Source organism: Mustela nivalis, assembly GCF_964662115.1.
Source record: "Mustela nivalis genome assembly, chromosome: 4".
Classification (NCBI taxonomy): Eukaryota; Metazoa; Chordata; class Mammalia; order Carnivora; family Mustelidae; genus Mustela; species Mustela nivalis.
In genome coordinates, this window is record NC_139023.1 from 57,590,627 (window position 1) to 57,603,742 (window position 13,116).

Genomic DNA, 13,116 nt, shown 5'->3' on the forward strand with positions numbered 1-13,116 from the left:
CCTTTCCTTGTCCTTTTGAATTGAGGTGGATTTCAAAATTATATACAAAACTACAAGATAAAGTACTAGTAAGTAAGGAAACAGAAGAAGAAAATAGTAGGAAAAAAATAGAATAAAGCCAGGTATTTACCTGTTTGTTCATTCAATATATGTTTCCTGAGGCTCCACTACACCAGTCTCTAATCTAGGTGGGGTGTGTAATGATGAACAAGACGGGCAAGGTTCCTGCTTCATGAACTTTACAGAACACACACATTTTGTACCATGAGGTCTTACTTTTTCCTCTATAGGTAGGAAGAAAAGTGTGCACTAATCTTAATAGTCAAAAAGAGGGGAATTCATCTTTAATTACGTGATGAACTGGAGTGTATGCCCACCTAGAGGATTGCCTCCCACACAAGCTTTCTGTGAGATGCTCTAATTTGCCACATGTTTACCACAAAGAGAAAGACATTCTCTTCATCAGGATATCTAACCTTTAGCTTCAATGATTCAACCAGGAGTATGTGTCTAATTTGGACCAGATCATTCAGAACTCTGACCCAGGATTTTTACCTATTTGATGCAGGGAATCCAGGTAATGTCTTGAAAGTGAATGAAACTCGAGAGCTGCCAGCATCCATGATTGGCAGCTGGATCTGGATCCAGCATGATTCTGGATCTGCAGCAAAGAGAAAAAAAGTAAATAAGAGAAAGTAATTCTACCCTGTTCCAGCTGTGTCCAATATTGTGTCCATGGCTTGGCAGTTGAACTACTCTGAAGGATTTCTACATTCTTCTAGTGAGACACTGAGTGTTAAAATAGTTAACTGCAGTCCCAGAGGAGAACACAGTTATTCACGAGCTCCCTGCTCTTGAGTTCCACATGACATTTTCTACACATCCATCTGTCTCATGTAGCTCCTCCACTTTTTAAAAAAATCTTACATCTGTACTTAAATCTGTGACAATTTGAACAATGAGAAGCAAAACCCTAAAGTAAATACTGAATCTTCCTTCTGGCTTATTTTCAATATTTATTAGCATACATCCTTTGATTTTCTTTTCTTGCCTGTCTTGCATTAATTTAAAAAGTGATTTCCAATTATTTGTTCTCAATCATCCATCCCAGGCCCTCTGATGCAAGGCATTTATTTAAATTTTCAGAACACACCAGGGGCTTAGAATTTCATCTTCCTGTGTCTAATTTCTGACCGTCATCATTACCGATTCTGAATTATCACTCCTGTCCCCAACAATCTTCAGCATTTGGAGTAGTAACTATTTCTTGCTTGCGTAATTTAAACCTCACTTGGAGTCCAAGGATGAAGTGTGGTCAGCAGCTCCCACAATTTGGAAAGACAAAAAGAAAGGTATTTACATTAGATGAGGTGTTATAGTTCACCCTGCTGGTGCTGCTGTAGTTGAAACAACATTCTTAATAAAAGAATGGAGCAGACTCTGAAATCCAGATTATTCTCCCACTCTGAGATGCTAATTTCCATGGTAACACAGGGACTATTTCACAGTGACTCTTTACATGCTCATGGTAGCCTCTGAATGGTTTTAGCTTTGAACTTTTCAAGTTTATTAGGAAACCAAGTAAACTGTCAGGTCTATGATTAAGGAAGCTATAACTAAGCTAAATAGGGAATAGATATCTTCTTCAGAGTAAAAGAAAACAACAGGGGAAAATAAAACACAGATTTTGAACTCAGAAGAAATAGTGAAGCCTTGCACACAGCACTGCTGCAGCATCTAGGAAGCCCAAAAGCTCTCAATAGGTGGCAATATGAGAAGGTTCAAGTAAAGAGCAGTCAACGTTGTAAATTCTTTGACAGTGATGGTCACAGATCTTGGCAATTCAACAAAACCATAGGCCTTTACCACAAATGTACATTCTTTTCGCAAAGGTAGCTCCCTTGTTCAAAAATCCTCATGAAATTTTGATCAATAGCAATGGTTAGTAGGAGGCTTTTAGCTGTTTAAACAAATAGATTTCATAGCAGTAATACAAAAACAGTCTAAATAAACCAGTCAATCTTATTCTTTTTTTTTTTTTAAAGATCTTATTTATTTATTTGACAGAGAGAGATCACAAGTAGGCAGAGAGGCAGTCAGAGAGAGAGAAGGAAGCAGGCTCCCTGCCGAGCAGAGAGCCCAATGCGGGACTCGATCCCAGGACCCTGAGATCATGACCTGAGTCGAAGGCAGAGGGTTAACCCACTGAGCCACCCAGATGTCCCCAGTCAATCTTATTCTTAAAAGAGTGAGCTTGTTATGAAGACCTAATGATTGTCCTTGGCCAACTTTGATCAGGTCCATCAGAATACAATTTTTAAAAATGACATGTTCTGTGAGGCACCATCACTATGTTAATTCTAAGACTGTATCATTGAAAGTGGCTCAAAGTCCCCAGGTCAGTCATTTCGTGAAAGCAAATACATTCTTACAAAGCCCAATAGACCCAACATTTCAGAATCTGGCCATGTAAAGGCAAATTGTTGGATATTTCTGGGATTTTTGTATCCACCCTCAAATTCTTGCACTATGTCTTCTTCTCGACAACAATACTTCACTTTTGGTCCAATGAGATTTTCTGAAAGCTCAACCTCAAAGAGAAAGCCAATGTTAAATGACCAGTACATCTTGAGAGTTGGAGTCTAAATATAAGGAATAATTCATGTCCATCCGACCTACAAGTTGTTTCTGAAATCAGGTTTTCATCACCACTGAAGAGCTCTACTATTCTTGGGCAGCTGTGATTCCACTGACTTCAGAGTAAGTTACTGATGGAAATTAGATACAGTCTCAAGTCTCCTTGTACTCAACCCACATGTCCAGTTTGTTCCTGAGCATCTGTACTTTCTCAAAAAGCAGCAGAGCTGTAATACATATTTTACTTCTACAGCCTCAAGTTGGTGAATCCGTATCTCTACCACAACAATGTAAATACACAGCTGAGGGTTTGGAGACTTAGGTTGTTCAAAGTTATCTGATTCTGTAAACCCTTTAATCTGAAAAAAAAAAAAAAAACAGATCAATGACCCTCTTCCAAGTTTTTTCCTGACTTAGTCATTCATCTACATTAAACAAACAAAATTGTTTCATTTTCCCTCTAAATAAATAGTCCCAAACATGAGTAAAAGCCAGTCTTAATCGCTTCCTCCATTAAAACCTGCAGTGAAGTAGACTTATAAAATTTAGAGCTCTAACCATTCTAATGTTTGGGATAATAGATATTAAGTCCACCAGTGCATGTCTGGGATCCACATTTATTTCAGACATCTTCTCTCTCACTGTGGATTCCCCTATAATAACTGGGTTCAGCTTATTTTTGCTCAGATCCCAAATCTCTGATTACTTATAGGGAAGTAAGTTCACATATTCTATTCTAGATCTCTAGGTATTATGTATATTTTGTAGCACTCTCAATGTGAATGCATTTGACCTCATGTTGACCATCCCTCCAGGGCAATCAGACAAGTGAAGAGGGAAGAACTATCAATTGAACTGAAATTCCCATATACTTTGGTCCACAGTATATGATATGAGATACTGAGACCTTCTTCTTTATGAGCTGCTGCTTTTTTTTTTAACATTTTTTTCTAAGATTCTATTCATTTATTTGACAGACAGAGATCACAAGTAGGCGGAGAGGCATGCAGAGAGAGAGGGGGAAGCAAGCTCCCTGCTGAGTGGAGAGACCCATGCGGGGCTCGATCCCAGGACCCCAAGATCATGACCCAAGCCAAAGGCAGAGGCTTTAGCCCACTGAGCCACCCAGGCAAACCCTATGGGCTGCCTCTTATTGAGAGAAACTCTCAGGAGACATACAATGAAACCAGAGGTCATTCACAAAAGGGCTCTCCGAGAGACCCTCCTTCTTTCTGTAGCCTCTTCATCAACACTTCCTACCCTGGATTTCTGACCTCCCTTGTTGAGTTTAGATATCTGTTATCTATTGCCCGTGTTCATGTCTGGCAACTCACTCAATCACCTGATTCTCCACCCTACTTTCACTACTTGTTTTGGGTCACTGAATGTATATTATACTTTGGTAAATTGCTTAAAATCCTCCTCTGACTGAAACTGAGCAGTACTCCATTTAGAACTCTGCTATTTCCAGGTGCATATGGTTCCCCAGTGGTGTATTCGTCCACCCAAGAGAAGCTGTGAGAGTCACAGTTGCGTCATGGAGAAAAGCATGAGCTGGAGCTGAAGTCACATGTATGTGACATCCAGGCTCTGTCCATTGTCCATCAAGGAAACTCGGTTTTGTTGTTTATTTGCTTATTTATTTTACTACTGTTTGAAAGGTCACATTGAATTAAACACTCTAAAGGTGGATCCACTTTTTCCATCTGATGTTAGGTTAAAATATATTGTCCTTTATTATCCAAAATAATACAACATATTAAACAGGATGAGGAGATGACCAACAAGGCTTTGGAGACAGATAGTCCTGGTCTGAACCTGCCCTTGTCCCTTTCCTACCCCTCTGAAGCCATGAGGACTTGAAATAGCTTATAAACCCTCCATGTCTGGTTTCTCAGCTGTAATGTGGGGATATAAAGTCATACTTACTTCATAAGGTTTTATGAACATTAAATGTAAAACCACCTACAAATCCTCAAGCCTGAGATGATTTTGACCACAGAAACCTACCAGCACTCCTTGTGTTACTGTTTACCAGGCTGTATTAGCTAACATTTTACATTAATCTGCTCACTTTGTCTTCACAGGAGCTATTTTTATCTGTGTTTAATAGATGAAGAGACTGATATTTAGGAGGTTAATTTAAGTTTCTCGAGATCATGAAGCCGGCTAATGTAGGGGTTGGTCTTTGAAATGAACTCCCTTGGTCTCATACCTATGCTGCAAAGACAGTACTTCAGAAAAATTAAGCATTGGGAAGACTTCTCTTTTAGGTGGGCCACTGGCGAGAAGTGTGTTTGGAAAGTAATGTCCAAGATGAGTGTACTTTAGAGTTTACTAAGAAGGGAATTTAAAAATTAATGGTAAGATACCTGATTTTTCATAATAATCCTTGCTATTCAGTACCCTTGAGGCTCAGTGCAATTTCATGCAATTGTACTTGGCTCCAGGTAACGTATGTTATCAAGGATACAAACAGGAATAATTGTGGTCCCTACTCTTATTTTCACGGGTCCATTCTCTGAAACATATATCATAGGCTTTCAGTGAAGCTCATCAGTATTAGTGAGAAAGTAATTTCCCAGGATGATAGAGCGGGAAAAAATTTATTTGTATCTGAGCCTGGCATCAGATCGTGCCAGTGAAATCTGGTGTTGAAAATCCTAAAGTTTGGTTCTTAGTTAGAAAGTCTAGAAAACTGCCATATGGGAAACCAGTGATCATCACATGCACTAACAGTGCTGTTAGGACTTGAAGTGTGTTCCCCCAAAAAGGATATGTTGAAGTCCTATCACTCAGTGAGTACTTGCATGGTAACCGTATTTGAAAATAGGGTCTTTCAGATTTAAGCACGTTAATAAGGTGTCCTTAATGCAATATGATTGATGACCTTATACAGTGAGGGAAATCCAGACACAGACATAAAGAATAACATGTGAAGACACAGGGACATACAAAGAGAAGTCAGCTACATGATGATGGGGCAATACGTCTGTGAAGCACCGCATCCCAAGGCGAAGAAAGAGTCCTAGAACAGATTCTCCCTTACAGCCTCCAGAACACTCCAACCTCACCAACACCTCCATTTGGGGCTGCTAGCTGACACAAGTGTGAGACAGGGTTTCTGTTGTTGTAAGCCACACAGTTTGTGGTTTTTGTCACAGAAGCCCTAAAAAAAAATTCATCTGCCAAGTTACAAAGTTGGGGAATAATTCTCTAGGGAGTCTAACATCCCAGAAGCAGGTAGAGAGAACCAACATCAAGTAATAGAAGCCAAGTCACAGTCCACTGAAGTGGAGATATTCGATCATGCCTCATCATATAATCCATAGCTTCTGAGAGAACACGGCCCTATACCCACCAGCCCACATCTCCCAGCTTTTTTAATATGTACAGATGTCTTTACCCACTTTTTTTTTCCTCAGAGTTGTCTTTTTGCCTACTGAAACTAATTTTACCCTCAATCAAATCTTGTCTAATTATAATATCCCTCATCATTTCAACTTCAGCACAGATGTGCTACTACTGTAGTCAAAAATTCATTGTTTTCTTTTTTATTTCTACTTCCAAATGGCATGCCCAGGATTTCACCAACTCTCTTATTTCACTCCCTCCTTGAAATTCCTATCTTAACACTTTTCTAGACTACAGGGAAACAGGTGACTTACTTTGCTATCTAATGTGTTTTAAACAATCCCTGGATGTTTCTGTCCTTGCTGAAGAAAGAAGTTGAAAGGGGACATGTAAACATCTTCTTCATATTAGGTAAAGACTGAGTTTTGTTGAACCCAAGACTTACTGCAAAGAACAATAACAGGACTCTAACAACTTGGATTTGAATCCCTGTTTTGCACTGACTAGCTCAGTATCCTTGGATGGATTATGTAACTTCCACATGTCCTGACTGCCTATAAGATGGGGTCAAGGTGCCGTTTAACTTAAAGAACTGTTGTGAAGGTAAATAAATTAATAATGCATATGTACCTCATGGCTAGTAAGGATCCAGTAAACATTTTTATTCATTGCCTCGATTTGGGGTAAATAATTCATTTTTACAATGACGTATTCACAGATTTGTGTCTACCCCTTGTTTAACTGAATCTTTGCTTAAAGACTTATTTTTATGCAATCTCTTAATAAGAAACTGAAGCGGTGAAATTGAAGCATAAATCTAATGAAAAACAAAATAAATAAAATAAAATCAATGCCAATAAATCTTGGTGGAGTGCTTTAAAAAAAAAAAAACTTGGCTTGCTGCAATTGATTTTACACCTGCATTTTATGAAGCATATTTTATGTTTTAAGTATTCGATTACACTGAATAGGTGTATTACTACAGGCTGATAGCTATGTCATAGCTAGAAATATCAGCATATCTACATTTAAGAAAGCTTTCAAAGCAACTGTTGAAGCATTTCCTTATTGACTGGGATCCTGCATCTTAGGAAGAAAAGGAATTAAAATTTTGGGGAGTATATTGGAGGCCAACTGTATTCATTGGCATGGAATACAGGACATAAGACTACAAGAAAAATAGCCCAATATGCCAAGGTAATTCTAGTGTGGTCACTATACAAATTCAACATATATTATGGATATAAATTTGTTGAGTGAGTAGCTAGCCCTTATTAAGATGAAGAAAACATAAATGGGAGTAATATTCTTCAAGAAGATAATTCTTTGTCTTAATTTGAATATATGAAGCCCAGAGGGGTTTTCTTTATTTCATTTGTTGAGGATTTTTTTTTCTCCTTTTTTCTTTCTTTGAAGGGGGCCCTATTACATATAATGTAGCATTTAAATGACTTAAACTGAGTGATGATTGGATGAATGGATGAATGAATGGGTGATTGGTTAGGAGTTGGATGAATGGATGGACATACATATTCATAAAAGTCTGACTTCTCCAAATAGTCTCAAAGACAATTTACCAGATGTCTGGCACATAGTAGGCCCTCAATAAATGATTTTGACTAACTGAATCTTAGAGGTCCTTTTATCTTCCCCAGATGTATAATAAATTCAGCATCAAATAGATAAAGTTGGCTGCTTGATGACTGTCATCTGGCATATATCTATATTCTGTGAAAACACAATGACATGAGCTGCTGTCAGTGTGGACAGATTCTGCTCATCAAGGTCGACTCCCCAGAAGTGAAAATAAGAAGGAGGAGGAAGTACCAAGAGAAACAGAAAGCTCTCCCTCTATGCCAAAGGCACTTTAATGGAGTATGACAAGTATGAGATTTGAAAGGAAAAGACATGAGCTGAGTGTCTATGTCTATCACCTGACTTGCTCTGTGATGTTAGGTAATTTCCTTAACTACCCTGAGTCTCATTTTTCTAACTTGTAAACTGAGAAATATGCCATCTCAGAGATGTTTCATCAGGACTCAATAAATAAATATGCTTGTGTATTAAATCTTAAAATGCTCCACAGACTCAGTCAACCTCCATATTGGATGCAATCGGAAAGGTCAACTTGGTAAATTGTGAAAGTATAAATGGTAAGACCTTGCAGAGAAAGCTGAGGTCTAGAGACATGACTTTCCAGGACAATGGTTTTGCTGAACAAATCTTTCAATCTTTTGTTCTTAAAGCAATTTTTATAAAGAAACATTAATCAGCAAAGCTTCAGAGCACAAGTAAAAACAAAGGTATATTTCAATGTATCTAACATCTTGTGAAGTCATTCCTACAATCTAAAATTGTAAATGGGGGAGGTGATTTTTTCCTGGGGAAAAAAACATCAGCCCCAGCATGGATGGTGCCTGCAATCTCAGATGCTGTGTAAGACATAAATACATTATAAAACATGAGCTTGCCTCCCCTCAGTGCAGCTTTATTGCATATTTATGCCTGTGGCTCCAGTGTGCTTCTGAGACAGGAGATATGCTTGTTTGTTATTTGGACTGGTTCCATTGCCACTCACCTGCACTGTGCTTAATCTGGCAGCCCCCTTCTGAGCCCAGAAAGCATTTTTTTTTTTTCCCTAAGCCAGAAGGAGGCTGGGGAGTCTGCATAAATCAAAGACTCCACATCAGGCATTGGCAGAAAGAGCGTGCTGAGTTCTGAGGCCTTTTCAGAGCTTGTAGGTTCAAAAACACGAGGGCAATATTGCAGGTGCATAATGTCACAAAAGACAGCCGCCAAATCACACATGCTAATCAGAATGCCTGGAGGTTGGCAGAATTCGGGCAACAATTTCTCTTCCACCGATCTCTACTCGACTTTTCTTGGGAACCAACAGGGAGATGTTGGATCTGACTATTAATGAATCAGGACACACTTTATTGGTCCTAAAGCACATTTGTCATGGCAATTTACATGAGTTAGCACCATGTTTCCAAAGCTTGCTACAGAATCTAGCAAGCATTCATTTTAATGAGCTAACACACCCAGAACGACTTATACTTTTTATGGTATTTATTACATAGTGTCATAAACACTATTAAATTAAATTATGGGACCATTTGCAAACTGAAAGAAATAAATTGTTCATCATTAAAGCAAGAAAGAATCTTAAGAGACACCCACTCAACCAGTTCTCATTCTGTGGGATATAGAAGTAATTTGGGCAGTATTCTTTGCCTCATCCTAGTTAAATGAAAGTCCAGAGGTTTGCACCTCAGCCAGGGTACTGGAAGTCTGGAGTGGAGAAGAGGGTAGATCCCCAGAGAAAAACCAGCTTTGATAAACTGGTCACACATGTTATTAATTCTTAGGAGCTGGGAAGGAGAACCAAAGTCATGGGCAGAACTGGGGATAATGCACTGGAACAAAAGGATTCAACATGAAGAGTTGGTAGAAGATTCTGGCATGCATCCTTGAGTAGGTGAAACACGGCACTGGGCACAATTTACTTCAGATTGAACACCTGAATACATGGCAAGGAGCCACAGATACAGACTTTAGCTTAAGTTAATAATCATTAATCATTACTAATAATCGTAATAATGCCCAGTGAATTTCTGGAATAAACTGGTTTTACAGACCTTTCTTCCATGTGAGGTGTTCTCTCTCTAGGACTTTCTGGAATGTTAAAATTTGCCCTCCTCCAGCTTTTCACTAATCTCCCATACTTTGAACTCCTTCCTGGTGCTGCTGCCTCTCTCAGAGTTAGCATAGGTGATGATTTAAGAACATGGACTCTTGGTTCAAATCACAGATCTACATTTACCAGCCATCTTCCTTAAGAGACTGACTTCACCTTGTGACATGTACAATCACAAGATGGAAACAATGATAATACGTATCTTTAGAGTTAGTGTGAGGATTGAATACAGATATGGTAGGTCCTTGAAACAGTGCCTAATAACTCATGAATGCTATTTAAGTGTCTCTAATACTTACCATTTTTCATTATGTATTTCCCCTTCCCCTCCTCTGGTGTCCAGGGATAGCCTCATGAGGGAAGGAAAGAATAACAGACTGGTTGTTTTTTAAGCTAATATAATTTCCAACTGAATATTGTTGTTTTTTAAAATACTTTCAAAGTTTTTTAAAAACGTTGAGATGCACTGGTATTAATAAGTAGGTTCATTTTTAATGGAGACTGAGACAGGTGCATTAAAGACAAATCTATGAACAATATTGTCATCATTAATATGATTTTTCAAAATGTGATAAGATCCACTACTCAAGAGTAAAGTCCAGAGAAAAAGAAAAGTACAGTTACTTTTCAATTTGCCCATTCATTGCATGCCTGTGAATTCAAAGTATACCAAATATCAACAAAAAAATCCTTTGTGATTTTATGAAAAACAGGCATATGTTCTGGGTGCACACAATTACAATCAGGTTTTTTACTTACATGAACTTCAAAATGGATATTCAAATCATGTAGAGCATAGATGAACTTTTATTATGTGGGGCGGGGACCACCTAATGCCTTGCAGGTTGTCTAACCCCCCTGGGCCTTGCCTACTAAATACCAGTACCTCTCTTCCCTTGTTCATCATGAAAATCAAAAATAGCCTCATATATGTGTTTCAAAATGTCTCATAGGGTAAACCACTGACCTAGAGAGTGACCAGGACTGGAAGGAATTTATTGGTGGAGTGAAAGCCATAAACATTTCCTTAGGGAGTTTGTACAGAATAGTGAGGGGTGAGGGACAAAATCCAGATAAATGGATTAGTGTTAATGGACAGGAAAGGGTGAGAAGCAGTTCATCCGGACTGGGACCAGATAGAAGGAGGACCAGGACCACAGGCAAAAAAAAAAAGAGTGAAAGAAGAGAGAAGAAACAGTTTTCTGAAGAAAAGAATACTCAGCAGTGTCAACAGAGTAGGCAAATTAGCCAAGTGAGGGTTTGATGTAAGTCAACTGAATTTGAAAATTAAGAGGTCATTTTTGAACTGTCTCAAGGCCATCAGGGCTGCCTCTGTGGACAGAGAATGTACTGCTGCCAATTTAAAACTGGACACAAAGAACTGGAAAAGGTGTGTTGTCAACTCTTTCTGCTGGCCTAAATGAGAAGGGACAGGGATGAGGACTAACTGACATGGCCCATGGATGGAAGCACCTGAATTTTAACTCCCATTCCTTCACATTTCCTTCTAGCAGTACTTTACCTTTCCATGCTTGGATTAAATACATGAGTAATGTCTAGCCACAAGCAAACCCTGAAGATCCATTGTGGTTTGCCTTGCTTTTAAAAACCAGTGACATTTTATATTTAAACAAGATATTTTTCTTGAACAAGTTCTACAGTGGGAAAGCAAACATGGATAGACCTCATTCTCTTTAAACCCCAACCACTGCCTTTAAGCATGTTCCATGTGTAACTACAGATCATTCTTATTTCTCTACTATTTGCCAATCTAGCACTTTTCCTGGTTCTTTCCAGGAGGAAAATGTCAATATTGCTGTGTCTAAAGCCAGTAGGGCTCCTCCCAATAACTGTGCTTTCCCTGAAAAATCTCAACAATATTTGGGTTGTGGATTATCTGATTGCCATAATTTGTTCTTTAGTCTTGCAGTTGAAAGGGTGAAGAAGAAAACATTTGGGATTTCATGTTTAGAATGGGAAAGGTTGGAGCATGCTTATACCCTGAAGAGGACAAAGTAAAGAAGGAGAGGCTGATAGAAAGAGAGAGGAAATGCTAATTGACAGAATAAGAACTTTAACAAGGTTCTAGAAGGAAGGGACCTAAGATACTCATCTTAGGCAGAGGGAGGAACGCTCTCTCATTTAATAAGAGGAAATGAAAAAAAAAAGTGCAGTTGTGTTTGTGATCAGTGTGGAATCGAGGGTGAAATAGGGTTTTCCAGAAGATCATAGACAGGCCTGTATCACTTAGGCTACTTTAATATATGGCCTAGGTAAATTTGAATTAAGCAATGAAGATGCATACAATCTCATTAAAGAATTTTAAAATAACCAGATTCACATAATAATAATGTGAAACAATGAATAGAATTATATGAAGATGACTCTCAATACTCAGTCTGAGTTGCTAGGTAAACCAGCCAGCTGGGATGAGGAAATGGGAGGTGGTTGCTACCTTCTCCAAGTGGGAGAAGCAGCATCCAAGCTAAGCATCCTATGGGGATGCTGATGCTGCTGGTCTACAGACCATGGATCATCTATTGAAAATCACTGGTTGGTAGAAACTGGTCCCCTTCTCCTAGCATTCCCAGCCAGTTTCTACCAACCAGTGGTTTCCAATAGATGATCCATGGTCTGTGGACCAGTAGCACAAGCATCACCTGGGAACATGTTAGACAAGGCAATTCTCAGACCTCCATCTTAGACTACTGAATTAGAAACCTTGGGAGCTGGGTAAATTGTATTTTAAAGAACACTGTAGGGGTGCCTGGGTGGCTCAGAGGGTTGGGCCTCTGCCTTGGGCTCAGGTCATGATCTCGGGGTCTTGAGATCGAGCCCCGCATCAGGCTCTCTGCTCAGCGGGGAGCCTGCTTCCTCCTCTCTCTCTGCCTGCTTCTCTGCCTACTTGTGATCTCTGTCTGTCAAATAAATAAATAAAATCTTGAAAAAAAAAAAAAAAGAACACTGTAGGTCGTCTCCTGCACTTAACATGTGTTTGGGGTCTCCTAACCACTCAGCTAACAATATCCTAATAACTCACTCCCCTGTGGCTGTTATTGAGATTCTTGCAGTTGTTGGCGCTTACTCTGGATGTTGATACTAAACATCAGGTAGTGATGGCAACAGTTGAATGTGGAGCATAAAGAATTGGTAAGAGGAGCAGTGTGGGGAGAAAGGATCACCAAAAGTCTTGAAGAACATGATACTTGAAATCAATCATGCCAGATGAGTGGGAGAGAGGATGAAGAAAGGGGTCACAGAGCTGAGGGCACACAAATGATATAGTCATAAAGACTGAAGGCAACTCTGCCTTTCTGGGAATGTTCAAGAACCACAGCTTGGAGTCATGGAAAAGAGAGGGATGAGATGAAGCTGCCAACAAATCCAGAGACCCCGCCATTGAGTCCCTATTTGGCCTACCTGAA

The 13,116-nt window shown here is 39.2% G+C and overlaps 1 protein-coding gene across 1 annotated transcript in view; it reads right to left on the reverse strand.

The window, feature by feature from the left end:
• LOC309862926 (uncharacterized protein) overlaps positions 1–13,116 on the reverse strand; it is a 175,675-nt gene that overhangs the window by 47,417 nt on the left and 115,142 nt on the right. The window contains exon 4 of the mRNA XM_082727355.1: positions 556–661. Within this exon, the coding sequence (XP_082583481.1) occupies positions 556–661 (106 nt within the window). The remainder of the gene's footprint in view (positions 1–555; positions 662–13,116) is intronic.